Source organism: Odontesthes bonariensis, chromosome 18 (genome assembly GCF_027942865.1).
Source record: "Odontesthes bonariensis isolate fOdoBon6 chromosome 18, fOdoBon6.hap1, whole genome shotgun sequence".
NCBI lineage: Eukaryota > Metazoa > Chordata > Actinopteri > Atheriniformes > Atherinopsidae > Odontesthes > Odontesthes bonariensis.
This window is the reverse complement of record NC_134523.1, coordinates 30,244,901-30,269,742: the sequence shown is the minus strand read 5'-3', so window position 1 is coordinate 30,269,742 and position 24,842 is coordinate 30,244,901. Positions and strand designations below refer to the sequence as shown.

Genomic DNA, 24,842 nt, shown 5'->3' with positions numbered 1-24,842 from the left:
GTCCTAACAATAGCCTGGCCAAGTTTGAAGCGTTTAGCATTAAATATGTAGGAGGAGTTTGATCAAATGCGAGGTGTGGAAAAAAAAAGACATTTCGAACCACCAGCAGGTGGCGCTATAGGTGGATGTCACTATTTTATAGGTGCGCGTTCAGGCTGGGTCCAGCAATCACCGGTTGAACTTTGGGTAAGATTGGATTATGTATGTGGAAGTTATAAGCAACTTAATTTTTCGTGGCGAGTGATGGCGAGTCATTAAACTTTGAGGCGTCGCCACGGCCACGCCCTTTAAGTTTTGAAAAAGTTGGCCAATGAATTTTTCCCTCCATGTCTTAAGAGTAACCTGGCCAAGTTTCAAGTCTGTAGCATGAAATCTGTAGGACAAGTTCGATCTTAAGCAAGGCGTGGAATCGGTCAAAAATGGCACGAAAACGCACTTTCCATCCAAAATGGCCGACTTCCTGTGGACGTGGGACCATGGCGTCCTGAGACTTTTTTGTGCGTCTTGGCATGATGAATGAGTGTACCGAATTTCGTCGTCCCACGCGAAACTAATCCTATTGCGGGGACCATTTTTAAGCATCATAGGGGGCGCTACAGAGCCAATGAGCGACTCCTAAAAATTTAAAGTTTAGATTCTTTCATGTCGTCGACTGGCAGGTGGTGCTCGCAAAATTTCCTGAGTTTTCGCATACCTTTTGCAAAGAATAAGAAAGAATAATAATAATAACTAGAAAGCTGCAAGCAGCTGTGAGCGGGACCGAGGTGTGCGTACGTTGGGATGTGCGCATGTTGGGGCATGCGCTGGACGCTTGAGCTGCAGCTCTGCCCAAACGCACGATACCCTCTGCGTACTTACGATCACATAAAAACCCAAATGCGGAGGTGTTTTTGAAAATTTCTAGGGGGCGCCACTGAGCCACTTTGCTCTGCCCACACACGATACCCTTTACATACATACGAGGTCATCAGGGTGGACGTGTGTGCCAACTTTCATGACCTTGCGATCATGATAAGGCTTTCAAATCACAAACGCCATCACATGATTTTCACCGACTGGCCACGCCCAAACCGTTCAGAGTTTGGAAAAGTGTCTCCATGAATTTTTCCCCACATGACTTAAGAGTAACCTGGCCAAGTTTGAAGCTTGTGGCATTAAATCTGTAGGACAAGTTCGATCTTATACAAGGCGTGGAATCGGCCAAAAATGGCACGAAAACGCACTTTCCATCCAAAATGGCCGCCTTCCTGTGTACGTGGCACCGTGATGGCATGAGACTTTTTGGTGCGTCTGGGCATGATGAATGAGTGTACCGAATTTCGTCGTCCCACGCGAAACTAATCCTATTAAGGCGACCATTTTTATGCACCGTAGGGGGCGCTACAGAGCCAATGAGCGACTCCTAAAAATATAAAGTTTAGATTCTTTCATGTCGTCGACTGGCAGGTGGCGCTCGCAAAATTTCGTGAGTTTTCGCATACCTTTTGCAAAGAATCGGAAATAATAATAATAATAAACCTTACAGATACAATAGGGTCCTTGCAGTTCCTGCTCGGTCCCTAATAACTAGAAACCTGCAAGCAGCTGTGAGCGGGACCGAGTGTGCGTACGTTGGGATGTGCGCACGTTGGGCATGCGCTGGACGCCGTAGACGCGCAGCTCTGCCCACGCGCACGATTTCCATTGCGTACGTACGAGCAAGCAATAACCCCAATGCATAGGGGTTTTTGAAAATTTCTAGGGGGCGCCACTGAGCCATTTTGCTCCGCCCACACACAATACCCTTTACATACGTACGAGGTCATCAGGATGCACGTGTGTACCAAGTTTCATAACTTTACGATGATGATAAGGCTTTCATATTACAAACGCCATCACACGATTTTCACCTCTGGCCACGCCCACACCGTTCAGAGTTTGGAAAAGTTTCTCCACGAAGTTTTGCCCTCATGTCTTAAGAGTAACCTGGCCAAGTTTGAAGATTTTAGCATGAAATATATAGGAGGAGTTTGATCAAATGCGAGGTGTGGAAAAAAAAAAAAGACATTTCCAACCACCAGCAGGTGGCGCTGTAGGTGGATGTCACTATTTTATATGTACACATTCAGGCTGGGTCCAGCATTCACCGTATGAAGTTTGGGACAGATTGGATAATGTTTGTGGGAGTTATAAGCGACTTCATTTTTTATGGCGAGTCATAAATTTGAGGCGTCGCCACGGCCACGCCCTTTGAGGTTTGAAAAAGTTGATCAATGATTTTTTTCCCCCCATGTCTTAAGAGTAACCTGGCCAAGTTTGAAGCTTGTAGCATGAAATCTGTAGGAGGAGTTTGATAAAATGCGAGGTGTGGAAAAAAAAAGACATTTCCAACCACCAGCAGGTGGCGCTATAGGTGGATGTCACTATTTCATAGGTGCGCGTTCAGGCTGGGTCCAGCAATCACCGGTTGAACTTTGGGTAAGATTGGATTATGTATGTGGAAGTTATAAGCGACTTAATTTTTCGTGGCGAGTGATGGCGAGTCATCAAACTTTGAGGCGTCGCCACGGCCACGCCCTTTAAGTTTTGAAAAAGTTGGCCAATGAATTTTTCCCTCCATGTCTTAAGAGTAACCTGGCCAAGTTTCAAGTCTGTAGCATGAAATCTGTAGGACAAGTTTGATCTTAAGCAAGGCGTGGAATCGGTCAAAAATGGCACGAAAACGCACTTTCCATCCAAAATGGCCGCCTTCCTGTGGACGTGGCACATTGGCGGCCTGAGACTTTTTTGTGCGTCTGGGCATGATGAATGAGTGTACCGAATTTCGTCATCCCACGCGAAACTAATACTATTAAGGGGACCATTTTTAAGCATCATAGGGGGCGCTACAGAGTCAATGAGCGACTCCCAAAAATATAAAGTTTAGATTCTTTCATGTCGTCGACTGGCAGGTGGCGCTCGCAAAATTTCCTGAGTTTTCGCATACCTTTTGCAAAGAATAAGAAAGAATAATAATAAACCTTACAGATACAATAGGGTCCTTGCAGTTTCACTGCTCGGTCCCTAATAAACCTTACAGATACAATAGGGTCCTTGCAGTTTCACTGCTCGGTCCCTAATGAAGAAATGAATTTTCTGTACATTTCTTTTGTGTCTTGCTAAACAAATGCAGTAATTAACAAAAAGAGAGGAAAAAATCCTTGGTCCAGCCTCTCTTTTTGTTGAACATTGAAATAATTTCATTATTTATGTGTATCAGACTTCCTGCAAATATATGGGTTTGAATTTTATTTGATCAATGATCTATTCGATTCAAATCATAGATGGACGGTCGGTACAGCTGCAGTGGTTTAGATTGTTTTAGTTTTGGAATTTCTTCACTGCACTTTCGCGCCGATCGACGTTCGCCACAATTCTGCGAAGGTAGAAGTCACCGTGTGTCTGCACCTGTCTTCTGTAAACGTGCAAGGCGAGAGTACAGACGTTAGCCAGTGGAGGACCACGGAGGTGCTGGGCCTAATGAGCATCTGGGGGGACAGTGTTTCCCGCAGGAAATTGCTTCGTCAAGGTGGTGAGTCGTCGGCTGGGACCAGGGGTTTTGCGCGGATAGCGTTCCGTCGGGTGGCGGAGGGGGTACTTGGAATGGGACGGGGGCTGTTAGAGCAATAACGAAGCTGTTTAAGAGCTGTAATACTTTTTTATTTACATCATTAACTATTTACATTAACAACCAGTAGGTGTCGCAATTCAATGTTATCAATGGTGTCTTTTAATGTCTGAGCCTGGCAAAGTATTATTACTTCGGTTTAAAAAAAAAATAAATAAATTAAAAAAAAAAAATTTTTTTGGGAACGTTGGCAAGACGGCAGTGCGAGTTTGCTAAGGCGGCCGTCTTGACTAGAATGCGCTGCGGGAAACACTGGGGGATAATTCCTGTATATAGTGACGTCTTTGTTTTTTTGCTTGTGTGCGTCATGACGTCTTCGTTGTTCTTTGCGCATGCGGGTCGCTTCAGCACAGGGATTCCTTCACACTGAAGAGTAACGAGAACAGGCCAACATAAAAGTGGATCTGAGCATTAAGTCAAAGTCGAGCATTGAGGCCTGCAGACTGTAGTCAAAGTATTGGAAAAAGGAAAACTGAATTTTTATGACTAATTTCAGTTTAATTCAAACACGAATCATTTTCTTATCTCAACAAATGCAAATATAAGGTGCTTTGCTCAGCCTTATCACCAAAGGAATATTTGAAACGTATATTTTTCAATTTAACAATCAACATGTCAGAAATGTAAAGAAAATATCAGTTTAGCTACCTTGAAGCTGGCCCGAACGGAGGATAGGTTCGTCTGTGTTTGGCGTAGCATTGTACTCTGCTGGGCAGCTAATCCACTTTTTAGTTTAGCCACCTTGTCTCTCCTCACTTGACCCTGCAAGCTAGCATACTGCCCTCTGTGGCGAATTTCATTGTGCCGGCGAATGTTGAATTCTTTAAACACCGCCACTGTCTACTTGCAGATTAGGCAAACTGCCCTTTCCTTGCACTGGACAAAAAAAAATTCATCCGTCCACTGCTGTTTAAAAACTCTACACTCCGAATCTATTTTCCATTTCAACATTTTGTTTTCTGCTTTTCTTTCGTTAGCTTGCCTTGCCCGCGCACACTTGACCGTTGATCACAAGCAAAGTCAAGTTGGAATATATGATTGTGTGTGTGTGTGTGTGGGGGGGGGGTTGTTAAAATTAGCTACAACTGTAAATAATTTGTAAATAAGGTAAATCTTAATTGGATTGCCAACCTTAATCATTAAGTGCGGATATTTTATAATAGGAAAATACAATTTTAAAAAATAGGCCATGTTTAGAGGGATTGTTTGGGATCGTTAAGTGGGCCACTCATTGCTTAGGCGGGCCGGATGTGGCCTGCGGGCCGTAGTTTGGGGACCACTGCTCTATATAGTGGACAGTCTGTACACAGCCCAGTACTTGATGTGTAAAGAAGGAGTGAAACTAAGTGAAGGAATGAAAATAAGGAGGTGTTAATATTGAAATGACGCCCCCAAACCCCCCCATGAGGACTTGCTCAAGTAAACATTTCATGCTGACCTTTCCCCCATTGTTTTGAATGTGTGAGAAGAGCTGAGTAGGAACCTGGCAAAGAGAGACAACACAATGCACCAACAAAGACTGGAAAGGAGGAGAGTGGCTGTAAACAATTTATCATGAATACTTAAAAGAAAGAACTGGCTCCATAAATATTTGAAGATGAAGCACTCAGTTGGTTTGTCAGACCGAAGGGACACACAAAATGACTTCCTGTGTAAAAAAGTGAATGCTACGTTTTCGTTTGTTTATGATTAAACTCTACAGGGTACCTTTAATGTTGTGTGTGTGTGTGTGTGTGTGTGTGTGTGTGGATCTTGTGCATATTAATCATCTTCTAACATCTATACCCCAGTCTCAGGCTGCAATGATTGAAATTCACTTAAGTTTTATGGCATGAAAAAATGATGCTGTGTGTATTGTTTTCGATGTAATAAAAACAATATTGACCGAACTCTGCAGCCGACAGAGAGTGCTGCTTCTCTTTAATAAACCATCATACTCCGCTTGCTGCCCTCTTCATTGCTAACGCCTCTGACAAAGCACTGGCTGTTTTTAATGGTCCATGAAGAAGTGGCGTCTGCTGCCTCAGTATTGATGGGCCGTTCGACCGTGTCTCTTGTTCCCATCCCTCCCTACCCTCCTCACACTTCGTCCGTAAGTAAACTCGTCAGGTCTGATGCATTGCCTGCGCACTCTCGAATGCAAATCACGCAGCAGCGGAGCTTTATCTCAAACCAAACAAGAGAAGCGGTAGAACATCCAGGATCCTCAGTCCCCACAGAGCTGCTGTATCTGAGCTCCGAGATTAAAGGAGCAGCAGAGCGCCGCCGCTCGTTACACGATATTAGGTGGTTTGCCTGAGGAATTTGCTTCATTGCAATGGGAAATGAGCTTTACAGAAAGGGCTGCTTTATCAGAAAAGGAGGATATTTTTGATCAAATATAACTACGATTTAAAAAAAAAATAAAGAAAGAAAGGAGAGATTTGTGAGAAGAATAGAGGCTTGACTAAAAGAGAAGCAGCCCTGGAAATAATACTGCCATGCAGGAAAAAGTTTGAAATTAAATTGGAGGGGACAAAGGTCTCGATACGTTTCCTTGAAACATAAAAAACCAGCAATCAGATCGATCATGAGAGAGGAAACATGGAGAGAATTCAGCATTTTACTCTCCTCAAATAAAGCACTGATCCATTGATCCATGAGGCTGGCTGAGATTTTCTTCTGGTTACAATCAGCTGTCATGTATTTAGTGTTGTAGGAATAACTGCATATAGATGATTTAAGTCTTCCGAGGCCAGCAACGGCAAATAGTGATCACTCAAAACACATTCCAACTTCTTTGACCTGCCACTGCATAAGCTTTGCTAAGGGGGGGAAGAATCCTCCTGTTGTGGACGCTGTGCCGTGCACTGTGTTTGATTTGTTTCATCATCCCCGCCACTCTTTCGGGACTGTTCACCCCGCCCACGTTTTCTGTCTCACCCCTCTAATTTATTTCTCCCTCTCCAGGATTAATGCTGTGTAAGAGGCTTGGGTTTTCCACCTGATCCATCACAACGTGTTTATGATGAGCTTGGTGTGTGGGCTATTAGTCAGGGTCGCGATGTTCACTGCAGAACAAGCTAAGTTAGACGCTTGTGCATGGGGGTCCGTCACAAGCATTCAGGCTGCTGCACACATCCTCCCATTAATCTCCCTGCAGGGACTCTTCTGGCTGTCTTGTAGCCGCTAAGCAGTTACGCTCTCCCCATTACTTTCTGACTTTAAACCCACAATTCAGCACAACACAGTTCTCGATCTTCTACCATCTTACATGCATCTGTCGTCACAACACATCTAACATGTTTCCATACAAATCTCTGAATTGACTTTACATTGACAAAAAAGTTTGACCCTCCCCTATGAAGGTTCAAATTGCTAAAATAACACCAAATATGTTCAGATGATGCTGCAGCGTCATGAAGAGAGCAACAATCAGCAATGAACATATATGAAATTGTATGTAAAGTTTTGACATTTGGTCATCTGTGCCATGAAGCACTAAAAGCTTTAAAATAAATACCTCAGTAAGGCGCTGAGGTATTGTGACATCAGACACTGTAGTTTGTAGGGTTGTGCCGATGGACGATATCATCGTCCATCGTCATTTATGACCCACCATCACGGTGAATGGTAACCATCGTGATGCCACGCCCACTTTTTTTTTTTTTTTTTTTTTTTTTTAGAAATATATATAACTAATATATAACTAATAATAGCGAGTTACAACACCTGTCAGCTCCTTCCACCGGTCACTGTCAGTTTTATATTTAGTGCTTTTCGCAAACATCACAGATATGGTCGGTTGCGTTTTTTTGGCAAGCCCTGAGCGCACGGACACGTTGATCGTTGCATATTCTTCAGGATGGTGAACACGCAGGTGATCGCGTAGATTTGTTGTCTGTCCATCTTTGGCACGGACCACAGATGCGCAAATCTTACAGACACATTTATTTAAATCTTTTGGCAGCCCACGCTCATCTGGTTCAAAACCAAAGAAATTCCAAATAGGCGAAGTGGTGCCCTTCTTTCCAACCAACTCCTGCGTCATGGTAGGTTGCCAGCTGTTGAAATTAAATGAGCCTCTCTAACGGAATAAAACGGATGCTTTTAACCGTTAAAATTCAGTAATGGAACGGCAGCTTTTTATAACGCGCAGCGCGCCAAAGCGCATTAGTAAAACAAAATATATAGTTTTAAATGTATTATCATTAAATTGCCGTTGTTAGTAGATTATTATTATATATTTTATGATGGCCTAAATATGTATTTATTGTTACAATTAAGTAGGTTAAATAAGTAGGCTATCTATGGGATAGTGACATTCTGGCACGGGCCATTCAAACGCGGAAGGATGTTTTTTCCCCCCTTACAGCTAAAGCCTGGGGAGTCTGTGTAGAATCATCACCATGTAGCTTATATACTACCGTTTTATTATTATTATTTGATCATTAATAAGTCGTAGCCAACCCCCAACACCCCCCCCCCCCCCCCCCCCACGACGATATCATCGTCCATCACGATGTTTCACTGTAAACATCGTCTTCTGCCAATTAAGAAGACATCGCCCAACCCTAGTAGTTTGTTCTTACTACAGATCCTCTCAATTCTGACTTGAAATGGGGAGGCCTCTGACACGGTATTTGGATCATCACTGGAGGACGTATTAATGAGGTTCTTTGCCGCCTCTTGCAGGCTTTCCTGCCTTTTCCACAAAATCCCCCCGCGCCACACTGGGGGTAGTGCTTTGTTCAGCAGTCACATGTGAGATTAGAAAGCAGAGAAACACTGCATGGCTCACTAATGTGGGATCTGAGGTGTCTGTTGAACGCTGTGGCCGATTTAAAGCTGGGTGATCTGGAAACGAACCTCTGGCTGTGGATGAGACATAACCTGATCATTTATCAGTGCTTCCAACAACAGAAAGTTACAATTTAGGTGTGACGTGAGAAAGTGTGAATGTAACGTCTCCCTTTGTTCTTTTTTTTCTTTGTGCGAAGAGAAGGATGGGAAAATATGTCGATTTGAGACAGGAAGACAAGCCAAGCACAGCTAAATCATTCTAGGCTTTGTATCTTACGACAAGCTGAGGTCTTGTTTGGCAAATTACCTCCCCTACCTTTCAAAGAGGAGGATGCCTCGTTTTTATTTCTTTTCCCTTTTTTGTTCTTTTCCTGAAAGAGTTGGCAGCTCTGACAGTGTCTCACTGAAGTTATCGCAGGCGTTGTTGTCCGTGTTCCACATCGCTTGGGGAGTGTTCCGAAACGAGCGGCACTATCGCCTCTGATAAGCGGTTGGCATTCTAAAAGCTCCTTTCACTCACATCTATGTTTATTATGTGGAAATGTGAGCAGTCTTGGTCCCACGCCGGCCAGGTCCCCAGTCGCTGTGACAAACTCAAATTCATTTGGAGTCATTTGGGGTTTAGTGTAATTTGGCACTGACAGATTCAATTTTAACTGGCATCACAAAGAGCAAAAAAAAAAACAACTCTTCTTCCACACATATTTTTAGAAATGCACATCAACACACGCTTGCATCAGTTAGAACTCAACGGAATGCACGTGGCTTTTTTAATTACATGGGCTTTCCCTCCTGCTGCCAGAGAAGCTCATTTGGGCGCCGAGAGGAGCATGCACGCTGAAAGCAAAGGAGGCGTGGAAGGAGGAGTCCTAATGAGTGGAGTCAGTGGAACGTGTCTGATGGTGACATTTTTTCGCGAAGCCAGAGGGCTCTCAGTGAAAAGCAGGCCTTCACCGTGGGCCCCGTTTCAACCACTCGGCCCTCTCATTCTCAGATAAACAGGGACCGTGCAGAACAACACGCAGCCCTCACACAGGAGGCAATTAAAACTGTGATCTGCTTACACATCCGGAAACACTCGTTCGGCTGCAGGCAGAAGGGAAAAGGGCCGGGGTGGTGGTGATATTTGTTTGTTAGCAGGAATGGTGAAAGCACCGGTCTTAAATTAACAGTCTGTGTAGTTTATTGCAACATGCGATACTTGTATATTACTTAAGAAAACAGATGGAGTTTCTGAACCTAATACAAACAGTAACACAGGGGGGAAGTTGGCCAAGTGGGATACTTTTAAGCAGAAGTTGGCAAAGAGTCAGAGCAGCTCTTTACCAGCAGCAGCACTGCTGTCAAGCCTTAATACGATCTGGTAGTGAAGAGGGTCCAGGGACAGCAGCTGGACTAACTGAGGGTATTTGGAGTTAGATAGAGGACCGTTAGGTTTGTTTTCTAAAGCAGGGTCAGACTGACTGATGGCCAGCTTAGTGGTTGGCTGACAGGCCTGTGCAACACTGTACAAATGAGCAGCTCCCCTGAATCCCTCTTTTATTCCTTAGCCGTTCTCTGAGCAGGTGGAGCTGCTCTGTACAAATTGCACTGTATTTTTAAACGTGAGAAGACTCAGCAGGGTTCTCAAAAAGCACGTGTCACAATGATTCTGGTTTCCTGTTTATGAGTTCTTTGACTGCGCATGGGTTTTGTAACTTGGGTTTAATTTTTGTATTAACTTGGATATCACTGTTCATAAAAGGCCAATTTTGTTAGAGAGCGACATCTTGCACTAATTGCAAGTTACAAGCAATGCATACCACCACAATGTTTCTTGTTTATTTGTCCTTTCTTAGTTACCGTAGTTAGTGCAGCATGGTGGAAATCAACTGCTCATTTGCACATACTTGCGGACTAAAAACTAATGTTTTGCATTTCTGCCTCTAGATCTTAGGGCTGTTACTTTTTCTTATTGTTTCAACCATCCTTTTCAATGTGGGAAAATATTTGAACACTGGTAACCCATTGAAATACTACAGCCTGTTGGTGCTTATTAGACGTGTGATCCAGCAGATCCAGCATGTTGTGTTTGTTAAATGGAGGAAACAAGCAAACAAGCCTACTTTTGGAGGACAAACAAAATACCAAATAATCTGAGAGGGGGAATAGAGAAATATTTTGGCTTTTAAACTGTAGACCATCTGTTAACTCTGTACAAAACAGCTTTCTTACTCTGCATTGACAAATCTGCAGACTTAACCTGTTAACTATCCACCCAACTGGAGACGCTGGTTATAAGCAAGTCAGTGTCGTCTGACTGCCTGCTGTTCAGCACACTCAAGTAAAGTAACTAAAGTAACTCTTTTGAGCCAATCAAACAAGAAACAAGAGTAATAAAGACGCTTTGGCCGAATTCGCTACCACTCTGTTTGCAGATCATTGGGGTTTTAATTTATTGTAGTGCAAAAATTGAAAACAAATTAATCCTCTCTGCTGTTTGGAGATTGCTAACGACGTGATGAATTTTCTTTTTTTTACCAATTTTTCTCCAAGACTGCTCTTCCTAAAAATTGTAGGCTGCTCCCTCTGGAATCCAGAAACTTTCCAGCAGTGTTATCATGCATTAAAATAAACGGGCACATTTGGTCGATGAGAATTACCCACTATCCATTTGTCTAACTTTTTCCATCTTAAAATGCTTTCTGAACAAATCTTGCTAACATAAATATTGATAACTGTCGAGTACCAGAGCACTCTGTGTTTCTTTATTATTCCAAAATCAATCGGATCCACAGAGTTTTTAAAAAGCAGTTTTTTTTTTCTCATCTTACAAGCACAAAGATCACAGTTCCCCACATCAACATCTAGCCAATTTTGTATTCAGGTCTGGTAACGATGAAAGAAATGAAACCCACATCTTCCTTCAAGTGATTTATCAGTGGATGGAATCCTATTATGGATTTGTTTGACATTATTTTCAGCATTTATTTGTCTGTCGTGCTGTTTATACCTGCATCATTGTTTTCTTGGTTTTAGACTGTTACTCGGGCAACACAAGCAGCTCTGGATAATTGTGATTGGCACTTTTTTACCATTTTCAAAATTTTGAATGAATAAATCAACCAGGGAAACGAAAAACAGTGAGGATAATTGTAAGACCCCAGCTCCAGGGGGCGTCGAGGGGAAGCCTAAGGCTCACAACCATGCATGATCAGAAATTGGTCTTCCTAAGTCCAGAATAATCATTTTGAGATTTTCTAAAGTGCTTGTGTGTACCAAGCTGACCAATTAAACAAGAACGGAACACTTTAGCCCCCTGGTTCAACAGCAGAGCTGGTGCCTTTAAAAGCTTGAGGTTTGTGTGATAACGGCCAAATAGTGAATGTAACTATTAGATGTCAGACAGGGTTGGGTCACCTTCACTGCTAGAGAGTCAGGCTGTTGTTGCCCTCCATCAGCTGCAGAACCCCCTTTGCTGCTCTGGCACATTCGGCCCATTATTGCAGCCTATCAGGGTGACCTGTGGCTGCTCTGTCATTTTCACACCACAGGGCTAATTGCACCAAATGGTGGTGGATTTTAAAGGGGATAGATGAGTGTGCTGCAGACTGTGTTGACCACCTGGTGCCAATTATTGGCTGTAATTTAGTTTATAGCAGCAAAGATTCTACGTGTTTTGATGTATTAAGGGCAATTACAATGAGACTGTGATGTAACTGAACAGTAATGTTCCTCCAATGCTTTTCCTTTCTCCAGGCAGCATGCTGCAGAGAAACGTTACTTGCAGCAACTTTTCAGAGAGAAACTTCTTTTCAGTTTTCTGCTCTTATAACACTTTAAAAAAAAAAATGTTTTCCCTCTCTGTAGCTGGCTGCACCTTTGATGAGGATTCAGACCCTGGCTTATGCGACTACCGACAGGGCCAAGAGGACGACTTTGACTGGCAGCTAATCAGGACCTACAGCTGGCCTCACCCGACCACGGATCTTCTGCGCGGTAGGCTTCGAAGTGGATCTGAGTTAAATGATAGCTTTGCCGGATGTGTTAAAACCACGATGTTCCCTGACATAATCAACAACACTTTTAGGGACTTCTGCAAAACCTTATATTCATCACGAAATGATCCACCAGAGGATAACATTGATTAGATTCTTCGTGACGTGGATTTGGATTTACCTCTGTTAATAGGTGAACACCCTGAAGCTCTTCAATTTTTGCCTAGTAATAGAGCACCAGGACCAGATGGTTTTCCAGCAAAGCTCTACAAAGAATTTTGGACTGTTTTGGCACCTACATTTCACAAAATGGTATTGCAAGTAAAAGAGAATGACAGGCCACCCCCAAACATGAACTCTGAACCTTATTTGGGTTTGGGTCATCCTTGGGTCATCCTTCAGCATCCGGATAAGAATACTATATCAACAAATGATCAAACTTCTCCAAGCTTTATTCGGCAGAGAGGTACCATACACATCCCCCCCCACCTTTTGCTATTTTTATTGAACCTCTCGCAGATGCTATCAGACAAATATAGATATTAAAGGCATCCAATCCAAACATATTGAGCATAAAATAAGCCTGTATGTTGATGAGGTATAGCTTTTCCTCCAGTACTCACAGACGTCTCTCACTCACACGATCACACCTATAAATAAATTCTCAGTACTTTCTGACTACTCTATTAACTGGTTTATTACCACAGATCTCCAGAATATACCCTCTACCATGTTACAGTCAGAAAATGTTAAATATTTAGGCGTAAACATTTCCTTCAGGCTCTCAGAGCTAACAAAGCTAAATTATGTGCAGCTTTTAAAGACTGTAGAGGACGATCTCACACAATGGAAGTCCTTACCCATATTACTCATGGGAGTTGCTTCCATTAAAATGATGATCCTACCAAAAGTTAACTATTTATTTTTAATGATCCCCATCAAACCATCCGCTACTTAGCTTAAGTCACTAGATTCATACATCTCTACATTTCTGTGGAAAAACCCGCCACCACGTATTAGTTTCAAAACTAAACGGAAGTCCAAAGACAGTGATGGATTAGATTTTCAGCACTATTTCTTAGCCAATAGGTTACAATATATATCAAAATGGTTTAAATCTAGCTCCCAATATGAACCATGGCTAAATACAGAACAAAGTTTTGATGGGTCATTGTGGGGGAGCTACATGACTGGCCTTGTTGGTGGCTTTGGTGGCTTACAGAAATGGGTGGGGATCACTGCTGATGTTGCCATTGGCTGTTGGCTCTGGGCCGGGTGGCTAGACTGCTCGGGCATTGGTTGTGGTCCGGAGTCGGGGGTCTGGGCCCTGCCATGTGCCCGAGGGAGGGTCTGGGTCGCCTTGGGCACACCATAGTGGGTTGGTGCAGGCCCTGGTGTTTGGCAGGTTGCTCTGGGGCCTCTGGTAAAAACAAAACAAAAAACAAGATGTTTATTCAAACTGTTAAAGGGGTCCCATCCATAGGTGCTTCCAATGCATCGTAACTCATCGTTGAGTTACTGTACAAGGTAGGTACAGTATGACACTGGAATTTCAGAAACAAAAAGAAACAAAAGTAACAATCGCAGATAACTACTTATGTTGATTCTATAGAAGTATCTGCTATTCACGCAATATGATTACATGTTATTAGAAAAATATCGAGTTATTGTGTTAGACGGACTTAAACTGGACTTTTAAAACATGTTGGTCCAACTGAAATTGGACCAACGCAAACAGATAATGCAGTTGGGAGTTGAATTACTCGAGTCTAGCGTTTACAGTACACGTACAATGGAACTAGAATTCTGTGCACGCTCCACTTCCTGTCCTAGGCCTTGACGTGGAGGTCACAGAAGAAGCCAGTAAACAGAAGAAGATTAAAATCAATTTAGTTTTCATGTCTATTGCGCCAAATCGCAACAAATGTCATGTCAAGGCACTTAAAGATACCGTAATACAATCTATTCATACAAATTCTAAATTAGTCCATTTCATACAAAGCCAATCAAAAGAACAGCCTAGCTTGTAACAACAGAGAATAACATAAGGGGCAGTGTGTATTTAGTTTGTAAAAGTGGGAAAAAGTGCACAGCATGCATGAAATGTACAGAATGTAAGGCTGTACAATTTGCAGATCAACATGGCACCAGTTTGCCTCCAGCTTAATTGTTGGCCAATTGTTTTGGTCCGTTGCATAATAGGTCACCCAGAGGAAGTACCAGCAGGCTGGAAGGGATCATACCTACAGTAGCGGAGTCGCACATACTTAGCTTAGCAAATCGATTCCCCTGAGGAGGAAAGACAGTGGTCCCATTAAATGGCCCTGTTGAATTTTAACTGTTGCTCCATGTAAACATACTGACTGGTTTGATGAATTGTGACCTATAATCCAGTTTCAGAGTGAGCATAGCCACATACTGACATTTGAGAGGAAGGGAAAAAAGTAGCTGTACTCAGTACTTCACTGACCACAATTTTCAAAGCACACCTGCTGTAGCAGAGCAGTTCACCCCCGAGCAGTTGTAGAGTGTTCTCACGTTGGACAGCTCCCATGTGTGACAAGTAACAGGTGGAAGTGAGCATCTGCTGTAAACACTCTATTCCAAGCACTCTTTGAAAGTATGTGTGGTTTTTGCTGCAAAATACTTTATTCACCCTGCTAATGTCCAATTGAGTTCATGCAGAGGAAAATGGCAGAAAGATGCTGCATTTTAATTTTTGAAGGAAAGCAACACAAAGGAATTAACGTATGCAGATGTGGAAGTTAGTAACCTGGTCAGTTTCCAGCTGTTGATAAGTTGGTGTATAAATCATCTTTCACAACAAGGCCATTTTAAGTGGCAAATTTTAGAGGAGAAATGCATTGGCCAAGCACAGCCCATCATAGATTTTCCTCTCATTTATTTCCTCCCAACGATGACATACCAACAGTTTATTGCTGGAGAAGCATGATGATGTTAGTGTTCATTTACCTCTGCCCAAATCCTACCAAACAAAACAAGTGTTTTGGCTTTACTACTAACAGATAATCATTCCAAAAGTGTTTTTAGCCGTCCAACCACTGTAGTACAAATGACTTGATAAAAATGTTGAGAAGGTCCTTCTCAGTTGTTTCCAAGGTGTCTGGCACTGGGACATTGGCAGCTGATGCTTTCAGTCTTGTAGGGGTGAGGGGTGGTGTCCACTGTGGATCTGGCTCGTTCCAGGGTTTCTTGGGATTATTTGGGTTTAGAGGAAAATGTGATTTGTATGTCATATTTGCTTTTTAGGACACACTGACAGCAAAAGATCAGATTGAATCTGCGTGCCCAGACATCACAAGCTGCTTTGGGGCATTGGCAGGCATGCAACAGTGATCGTGGAACGACTTTCCAATCGTTGGTTCCTTCTACCTTAAAGGGAACACCTCCAAACTGAAAGCAATCGGTTTACTTCGGCATCTGTCTGTCGAGTGTTGTTCATAATGTTGCCCTTCCTCTGCTGAACTGCAAAATTACGCTCAGAGATTTTGCAGTTCAGCCCACTGGAGACACTGGTTGTGTCTCCAGTGGGTTGCTGAGACATGTAAACTACTTGGCTCGTCATTTGACCCTCATTTGGGGGCTTGTCTCCTTGGAGTGATGAGGAAGAGATTCTGCAGGCCCCTTAGATCAACCGCTGGTGTCTCATTCTCAGAGTGTCAGTGGTTGGCTTCGATGTAGGCACTGGTTTCTCAAGCCTCTTAAGTCTTATTTTTGTCGCCCAATGTTCTCGGCAAAATGTTTTTTTTTGTGCTCATTAGACAACCACACAAATGGAGCTTGAATGTGTCCTTGTTACAGAAACGGGGAACAGGACGTGTTTACTTGTATTTAATGACCCAGTCAGGATTCTGATATTGTAAATTTTATTTTCTCTGAACAAATGTGTACCGCACAAGCACCAGGTATCCTTCGATATTTACCACCTAGTCTGTAAATAAGGAGATAAACAGGACCGATTCTGTACAGAAACCCCAACACAAAATAACCCGCCGGTCTACAATAAAGCAGGCTTTTATGTGATGTTGTTTTTCTACACGGGTCATTATGGGAGAATATTTTCCGACATATTTAATGAAAGCAAAAACTCTAGAAAACTGACTCCGACTGTTTGTGCTACATTCTGTCAATTGAAGCCGGGGACTTTCAAGTCCAAATCCCAGATCCAAAACAACTTCAGAGGAATCCAAACAGGATAATTGTCTGATTTTCTTTTTTCAAAAGAGGAACAACTGCTAGTCCATATCTTTATGGCTTTCATGTGTGTGTATTCCTTAATAATGATTCAAGATGCCATGTATTACACCCTTTCTGTCAAAGAGTCTTTAACATGTGGGGAGTTCTGGAATATTCCAAATGTAAATGAGTTTGATCAGAGTTTGAGACATCAAACCAGCATTTAGCACCAGCTTTGGATCTGCACTTTCAGCAATTTATGAGATTTCAAACCATAGAAATCTATCTAAACGCAGTCAGGAGTAATTATAGTCTGTGTCCCCCTAAACCTAAGATCAAACTGCATATTAGATTCATCTGAAAAGGAGTATTTATGATTGGATTTTTTGCTTCCCGACTTTTGATTTCCATTACAAACAGTAAACTCTGACTGTTGCGAAAAAAAAAGAAAAACAATATTTGCACTCGGTCATGCACCTAGAAGAGAGTCGTGGTGGCTGTTGGATTTGTTGCCGCAGGGAAGCTTTGAACTTCATCACCTTGTGTGAGGTGTGTGGCAGATAAACTGTGCTTTGTGGGTTTGACTTGCTCTATCCCCCATACAGTGTTGACTGTGTGGTCAGACGTGGTAGACAGGGATGCATTTGTCTGTACTAAATTACCTTCAGAAGTGGAGTGAGGAGTTGACACCTGGGTGACTCCTATATTGGCTATTTTCTACACCCTTTCTTTGAGCTATTAAATTGTGAAGAAGAATCACCAAAAGAATCATCGATCCAAAGATGAAAGAGGGTCAGAGATATGCAGCAGTAAATAAAACTGTACATTTTCAAAACTATAAAATCTGTCATTTCATCATATATTTTTGCTTTAAATGTCGCTGTCCCACATTATTTAGACTGTACTTCTTGAAAAGAAAATAAGCACCCCTTACCCTTACCCTATCCCATTGTTTCAGCAAGGGGACAGGGTAACTATTGTAACTTCTGAAAGTTTAGAGGCTGATGAAACTATTCCTTAAAACAAGATCACCCTGGTAAAGATAAAGCAGCTCACTTCTTATGATTGTTCAGTGATGACTGGAGGGAAAAATCTGCCTGTTCTCATCTCGCACTCGTGTCCCCAAAGAAAGAGGAGCACTCTTTATTTCAAGTCTGCATGAATCTTAACAGAATGTTCAAGTAAATTACACGCAGTCTCTGCATGCTCACCAGGTTTCCTCAGATTTATGCCAAACAATCTTATTAAATTGGACCCCTTTTTCAGTCCTCAGCCTCCTGACAGCTTGTTTCCTCGTCTGTGCTCCCTCGGTGCTTTACATGTTTAAGTTTGTCGTGTATCAACACAAGTGGCCTGCATCCAATCTGCGCTGACATTTTACATATATGTTTATGTAAGGCGTTTTTTTTCTCGAGTATCTGTACAAGCACACATCTGAAAGGGAAATATCTATGTGGAGGTTATAGGCGGCTGGCTCGGCTAAATCATTGTCGACTTGTGAAAGGAGCTGGCAGACATTCGGGATTTCATAATTCATTCACAGTTATCAAGTGCTTGTTCCACTGTTCCAGGCAGAGCTCCCGCGAGGCAGATGGGATGTTAACGAAGTCCCAGGGATTGGTGGAGTCAAGCATGGGTCATTGCTGATTACACTTTCTGATGTTCTTAAGGGGCCAGCAGCACCGCAAAGACTGATTTTCCTCTTTTCACTCCTCTCAAACAAGATGAGCACATGCTCGGATGAGTTGGTTGTTTCTCTGAGGCTTCTGGTGAAGAGATGAAAATTACAGAGTATCTGAGTGGTATATGGTCCCATTATGCAGCAAGCCTACCGTGGGGCCACTTATGGCATTATTCATTAAGCACAAGTAGTGAACTACACAAACACTGAAGTTTGTGATATAAAACCATATACAGCTACAAGAGTTCCAGTGTGCCGTTAAATGCCAAAGGAACACCGAAGATCGCAACTGCTGGGACAGCTCCGCCTCGACTCGTTGAATAGAAAAACACTAAGAGTTGTGTCTGGAAGTACTTTGCGTTTGAGGCGGATAGTAATAGATTTGCAAAATGCAAACGGTGCCAAAGAGCTTTTCAGATGAAATGAGCAAACACCTCCACTTTAGCGAAGAACCTCAAAGACAGACATCCAGATTTATTCACAGAATTCAAGGTGAGTGAGTTTCAAGTCATGTTAACGTTCACTTTGCGGGCAAATTCACACCCATTGTTCTCCGCTGAACAAATTCCCCATCGCATAGATATGAAATGCATATCATAAGAAACAGCGGAAACAGAGCTTTGCAAAGATTATCTTTGCATCCCAAAATAATCACGTTATGAAGACAACAAACAAACAGAACAAAGTTATGTCTTTGCAAAGTACAGCTGAATAAGTTGCGAAGTCCCCGTCACTACACAATGCACCATGTATAAAGATAAATGGCAGAACGTACCCTTTCCGAAAGTATTCCTTGTTTCTCTGTGACAACACGAGTTATCCGGTTTTGAAATAGATCAAATAACGTATCTGCTTACATTGCAGAGACTAAAGTTGTGTTTAAAAGACGTGCGCAGATCACCTATGCGCCGGTAAGGTAAAGGCACTAAGCAGATACTTTTTTCAAATTACTAAGTCATTGAATATCTATCATGTTTCTGATATTGCCTGATCCCAATTCAAATGGATCAAATGTTAATAGTGGTTTATTTTCATTTATTACTTGAACACTACATGCTAGTGCAACTGTTGTTTTTTGTAATGTTCAAATGTGTATAATAAATGAGTATGTTGAAGTACATGGAATTTATTGTTTTGTTTTTGTTTTTTACCGTGGTGTTGAATTGGGTATTGAGAATCGTGGAATTTTACTGGTATTGGTATCGACTACGAAATGTCTGGTATCATGACATCCCTAGTTTTAACACAATACCAAGGACGAACGAGATCACTTATTGTGATCCGTCCGTCAAAAAGATGAGGCTACTCCTCATTTACATTGATGAGTAATGGATCAAAATTGACTGCACATACTAATAAAAGATGCACATTAAAAAAAATATGTTTGAGAATTTAAGAACCAGAAACCCTTGTCTCTAAAGCTAGCTGTAAAAGGGTCCAGGTAGTCAGTGCAAGTAGAAACTAAAAAGCTGATATTTCTATTCAGCACAAATGTGAAGGACCTGCAGCAGAATGCAAAGTGAGTTTGATGTGACCAGTGTAGCATCCATGTGTTGTCATTCCTCGTAGTGCAGAACCACATCAACATATGCCTTTCACGTCTCTGAGACCGAGACAGCCACCCAGCTCTTTCATATGCAAGATGCTGTGATGAGCACTGTAAACATCAGCAGTAATATACCTAAGGGCAGAATGATAAACAACATCCAAGGCCTTAAGAGCGGAGGCAGCGGTATGCTTGTCAATCACATCAGCACAATGAAATGAAAAAGGCCCAAGGTTGGTTCTGTTTTTATTCAAAACAAACTTGTTTTTGTGTTGCTTTCTTTCGTGACTGTGAGGTTTACCTTTTCAAATACCCTGGCATCTGATGATCACCTCTGGCTCTAGAGTGCATGCACTTACTTATTGTGGATTCTGTGCAGGCCTGAGAACATTAAGTTCTTGAAGATTTTTAAGCTAATGGTGCCAACGTTAAGTTGTTGGTATGTAGTTTGGAGCTTCATCTTAACCTGTTCTGGAAGTAAAATTTAGCTTTAAAATGTTTTTTTTGACTGGTCTCCATCAGATTCCAGGAGACTTTATTGGAAGTGTAATTGATTTGCTGGTGAGTGGAAATGTGGCTTTAAATGTGGTCACCTCGAGTATGAAGTCAGCTGTATCTGCGGTCATTAAAAGCGTCAGTGAAAAAAAACATCCATCTATCCAGCCTGTGGCTAAGGAAGAATGTTCAAGGTCAGAGTTGTGAAAGTTGCTTTGCAAGGTGACACTGCACATGCACAATCTACCTTGAATTTTTCCAGGGGCTTCAAATACTCTCAGGGACGCTAAAGAGACAGCAATTGAGACAACTTAGTTTATTGGACACCAGCAGCTCGATAGTATTGATTTGCACCCACCAGCCAGTGGAATACCAATGACATGAAACATTTTTTTATGGTAGTTTTTTTCCGAATCTCTCAGCCTGCTTGTCATAGTTTTAACGTGGCAGTGTAAGATGCCAGGGCTCATTGCCTGATGGGCAATGTTTCTGCTCCCCTTTTAATTAAAAAAAAAAAAAAAGTGAACTTTTTACTTCAAGATCAAACAATAGCCCCTGAAGGAGATTTCATCAGACTTAGATTGAACAGAACTGAGTTGATATCTCCAGGGATCCTGGCAGCCTCTAGAAAGTTTTGTCTAGATGAGTTACAGACATGAGGTGAAGGTACTGTGAGGCTGTGATAAGCCGCATTCCCACAGTAGTTTGCAGTTCCTATAACCTTTTCAGGAATAGGGTCGTTTTTTTCCCCCGCATTCGGACATACAGGAACTAGGGACCAAAGCCCTCAGTTCCTATAATGATTTAAGCTCCTTTTCCGTGGCTGGGTCTTTTATGGGTTCTATAGGAACACATATGACGTAGGTGTTTGGTGGTTGGTAGCTACGCCCCTTGTCAGATTTCCGCTTCCTCATGTTCCTAATTTGCTCAACGTAAACAGTAGAATAACAGCTGAAATGTTTACTTATACAACTTATACAACCGGCGTGTTTAATAAGTTAAACTTACACGTCGTCTCCTTTGTCTGCGGCGCTCTGCTCTCCTTCCTTCATGAAACGAAGAAGTATCGCCTGCGCTCGATCCTGACTCTCTGTGTGATCGTCCATTATTAATATCACCATCATGCAGACCATGAACACGGTGACCTCCCCGCTCTCCATATTAGCTTCTTGGTGGTGTTTTTTTCTTCTCTAGAATGGAATTCTATGAACTGCAGTTTTTAGAACTGCATTCTTAGAACTTGGCTATAGACATGCTGCTTTTTCTTCGCACTGACATTCCAGTCCAATCTGCCCAGATGGGCTTGGTGTGCACATCATGTGAAAAGGAAAATACAACCTCTTCCAGTTCTAAGGTTGTACATATCGGGGGCACAACAACAAACAGACTGGGCACCACCAGGTCTTAAAATAAGGTAAACACAACTTCAAGTGAACAAAAACAAAAGACATGTTACTCAATGTTTAATAAAAACGCAGCCAAAACCTTTGTCAGCCAGAAGCATTGCTTGAAAAACTAAGTCCACCCCAAATTTCCACGGCTTGTAGATACTTGTAGTTACTTAAAGCAACCGATGATGTTTTCAGTCGCTCACATATTTGTGGAGGATTGTTGACCCACTACTTCTCAATAATTGAGGCTTCCGGGCATTCATTTATGCACAGCTCTCCTCAGGTCTGTTTGTAGTCTGGATTTTGACTTGGTAGTTGCAACACATTTTTTCCAGTTATTCTGTTGTAGATCTGTAATTGTGATTGGGATTATTGTCCTGTTAAATGACCCAATTTAGAACAAGCTTTTGCTGTCGGACAGATGGCCTCACATTTGTCTCTAGAATATTTTTATATACAGAAGAGTTTACGGTCAACTCTGTGACTGCAAAGTGTCCAAGTCCTGCAAAAAAAAAGCCCAAATCATCAGCCCTCCATCACCGTGCTTGTCAGCTGGTGTGAGGTGTTTCCGCTGACCTGACTCAGCAAACCTTAGACATTTGAAAAGCAGCGCCTTGCTTCTACTTACATGGTTAATTTCTATGAAAGCAGTAAGGATGGACTCAGTTTTTCATTCACTGCTTCTGCATTTTGAATTAGTTTTTGTTCAGTCAGCAATGTGTAACAGCTCATGTGGTGTTCTCCATCAGAGGTTGTATTTATCTCATTTTGAGACGTGGCAGGAACAAGATGCTGTTTTTTTCCCAATACGGGTGTTCTTTTCCAAGGGCTTTTTTTCGGTCCAGTTTTAGTTCTTTCTTTTTAAACCAAATGAAAGATGATAAGTATTCAGAAACGAGGTGATACTGACATGATAATATTCATGCTGACCCTCAAGTCTGGATTCGTTCAGCTGTTGTCCTGTATTCATATATATTCATGCATATGTAATTCTTTGATCGTGCTCAGACCTCACTAAGCTCAATTACTGGGTTTCATACATTATCTATATAACTTCTCTATTGTTTTTCAACATTTCAAGTTGCTGTCAGTTGATTTAATCACAGTTTAATCAAGTGAGTGAGTAGCCAGTCCATTGTTAATACCAGCATGCATAATCACCTAATTTTGTCTGGACAGCCATCGTCTGCTTGAAACAGAGCAGCTATAACTGTAAATCAAAGTCTGATACACCCCACTGCTCCACATGAACTCCTTAACAGAGGCCAGTCTGGAAAATGAGGGTAATCTCCTACACTTCGAGAGCCCATTAATTATGTTGGCATCTTGTTAGACCCTGTTGTCTTTAAGCATGTTGGCTTTTAAAACAATATTAAAAAAAAAGGGTTGTTTGTGTATTTCTAATCTGCAGATGCTAATAAATGCAGGTGCAAACATATTGTCATGTTGAGAGGAGGAACAAACCTTTTTCTTAAAAAGCGCAGTTATAAGTTATCAGTGTCAGGAGTGGATGTGTGATTCTTCTTCACACTCTGCTGCTTTAGACGGGCTCAGGATGCAAATATCGTTTGGCTCACAGGAAGAATGCCAACGAAGCATAAATGACCTTAAAGCATATAAATGCTTTTACAGCATATGGACCAACATGCGCAAAATTAGAAAAGAAATCAAGTAAGGCTTAGCAGATATAAGAGGCTACTCTCCCTTTAAACCATTTCAACATGATGCTTATTTTCTGAGCAGAACTTGAAACCCATTTGTGGTCTCTTTCCTCCACCCTTTGCCCTCTTGCTTGAACCCCCGTTGTGCTTGGTTTTCTCCTGCTGGCTTTGATGGTCCTGTGTGCGGCGTGTAAAAACTAACTAGTGAAAGCAGAATGACTCTTTGCATTTAAATGGAGCATTAACAGAGAACGGTTCCTCTTGATCCTGTGACTTATTTGAATTAGTTGCATTTGCAAGTCTGACAGAAGTGCAAAGTTCTGAATAGTGGTACCCATCAGACACGAAGCCTTTAATATTCTTATCAGGGTGAACATAGACTCTAATTACCAGCTTTGCTTGCTTATTGCAGCTGGTTTGCTGGAAGGGTTCAGTATAATGTATGAATCCACAAATAATTACATTCTGTTCATTGACTGGTTGCTCTGAAAAGTGTTTAAGCTTCGATATCTGGGGTCAGGTGGCAGGACTCGGACTTTAAATCTCCTCCTATCCTCCTTTGTTACCCCTAAAGTATCTAGAAAATATGAAATACTGTCTTGTATAAAGTTAATTTTGTATTTATTTGGTAGAAGTTCAGATATAAACATAGATAATAATAAGACATATTCACTGCAAGATTATCTAATGAAAGCCTCTCATCTTGGTTTCACTAATGCCATCGCACACAATCCATTACTGGTCGTCCCCGTTATTATTCTTGGGATCATGTTGAGGTCAGGGAGGGCGATTCGGTCGGCAAAACATGTGCATCTCTTTTTGGGCTTTCGAAAGGTAGAAAAATCTCTTTTTCAGCATATTTGAACATTTACTGTGGTTTAGAGGATTTTCCTAAGGATTGTCTCCATTTTTTTGTCTGAACCATTGGGCGTGCTGCAGTCCGTCCGCAGGGGGCCAGGAATAAAAGAAATCCTCAGAAATCCATAAATAAGATGTGCAGAGGTGGTCAAATTGAGATTCGAATGTGTCAGAATCAGATCAGAATGTGGATGTTATTGATCTCTCTGTCTGCTTGGGAATATTTCAAGTGCAATAATTCAACGACTTCGGTATAAGAAAGGAAATATGGGTCTGTTAATGCATCTGTGAGAAGGGACACTTTGCATTTCCTCTTAGAAGACACAACCATGTGTTTGGATCTTAAACACCATGAACAGCAAATAAAAAAGACCTGCAGGTGAAAAACACACTCGTTCACCAAAGGGAAAATGTGATGAGTTGTGGCTGAAGCCAAGTGATGGAGCTTTTTTTTTTTATCAAAATGCAAAGATTCTCCACGTGGAACTTTTACCTGGCAGGTGTTCTTATCCTCCTGTGGCACATCAAGATGATAAAGGCTCAGGGCAAATGGTGAGATTGCACTTGCTGGTAGAAAAGGGAAGACAAAAAGTGGAAATAAGAAAGCC

The 24,842-nt window shown here is 42.0% G+C and overlaps 1 protein-coding gene across 4 annotated transcripts in view; it reads left to right on the top strand.

Moving 5' to 3' along the window:
* The window catches only part of LOC142367474 (receptor-type tyrosine-protein phosphatase U-like), a 255,969-nt gene that overhangs the window by 63,320 nt on the left and 167,807 nt on the right, over nucleotides 1-24,842 (top strand). For all 4 annotated transcript variants that reach the window (XM_075449450.1, XM_075449449.1, XM_075449448.1 and 1 more), the window contains exon 2: nucleotides 12,278-12,406. In XM_075449450.1, coding sequence (XP_075305565.1) covers nucleotides 12,278-12,406 — 129 coding nt within the window. The remainder of the gene's footprint in view (nucleotides 1-12,277; nucleotides 12,407-24,842) is intronic.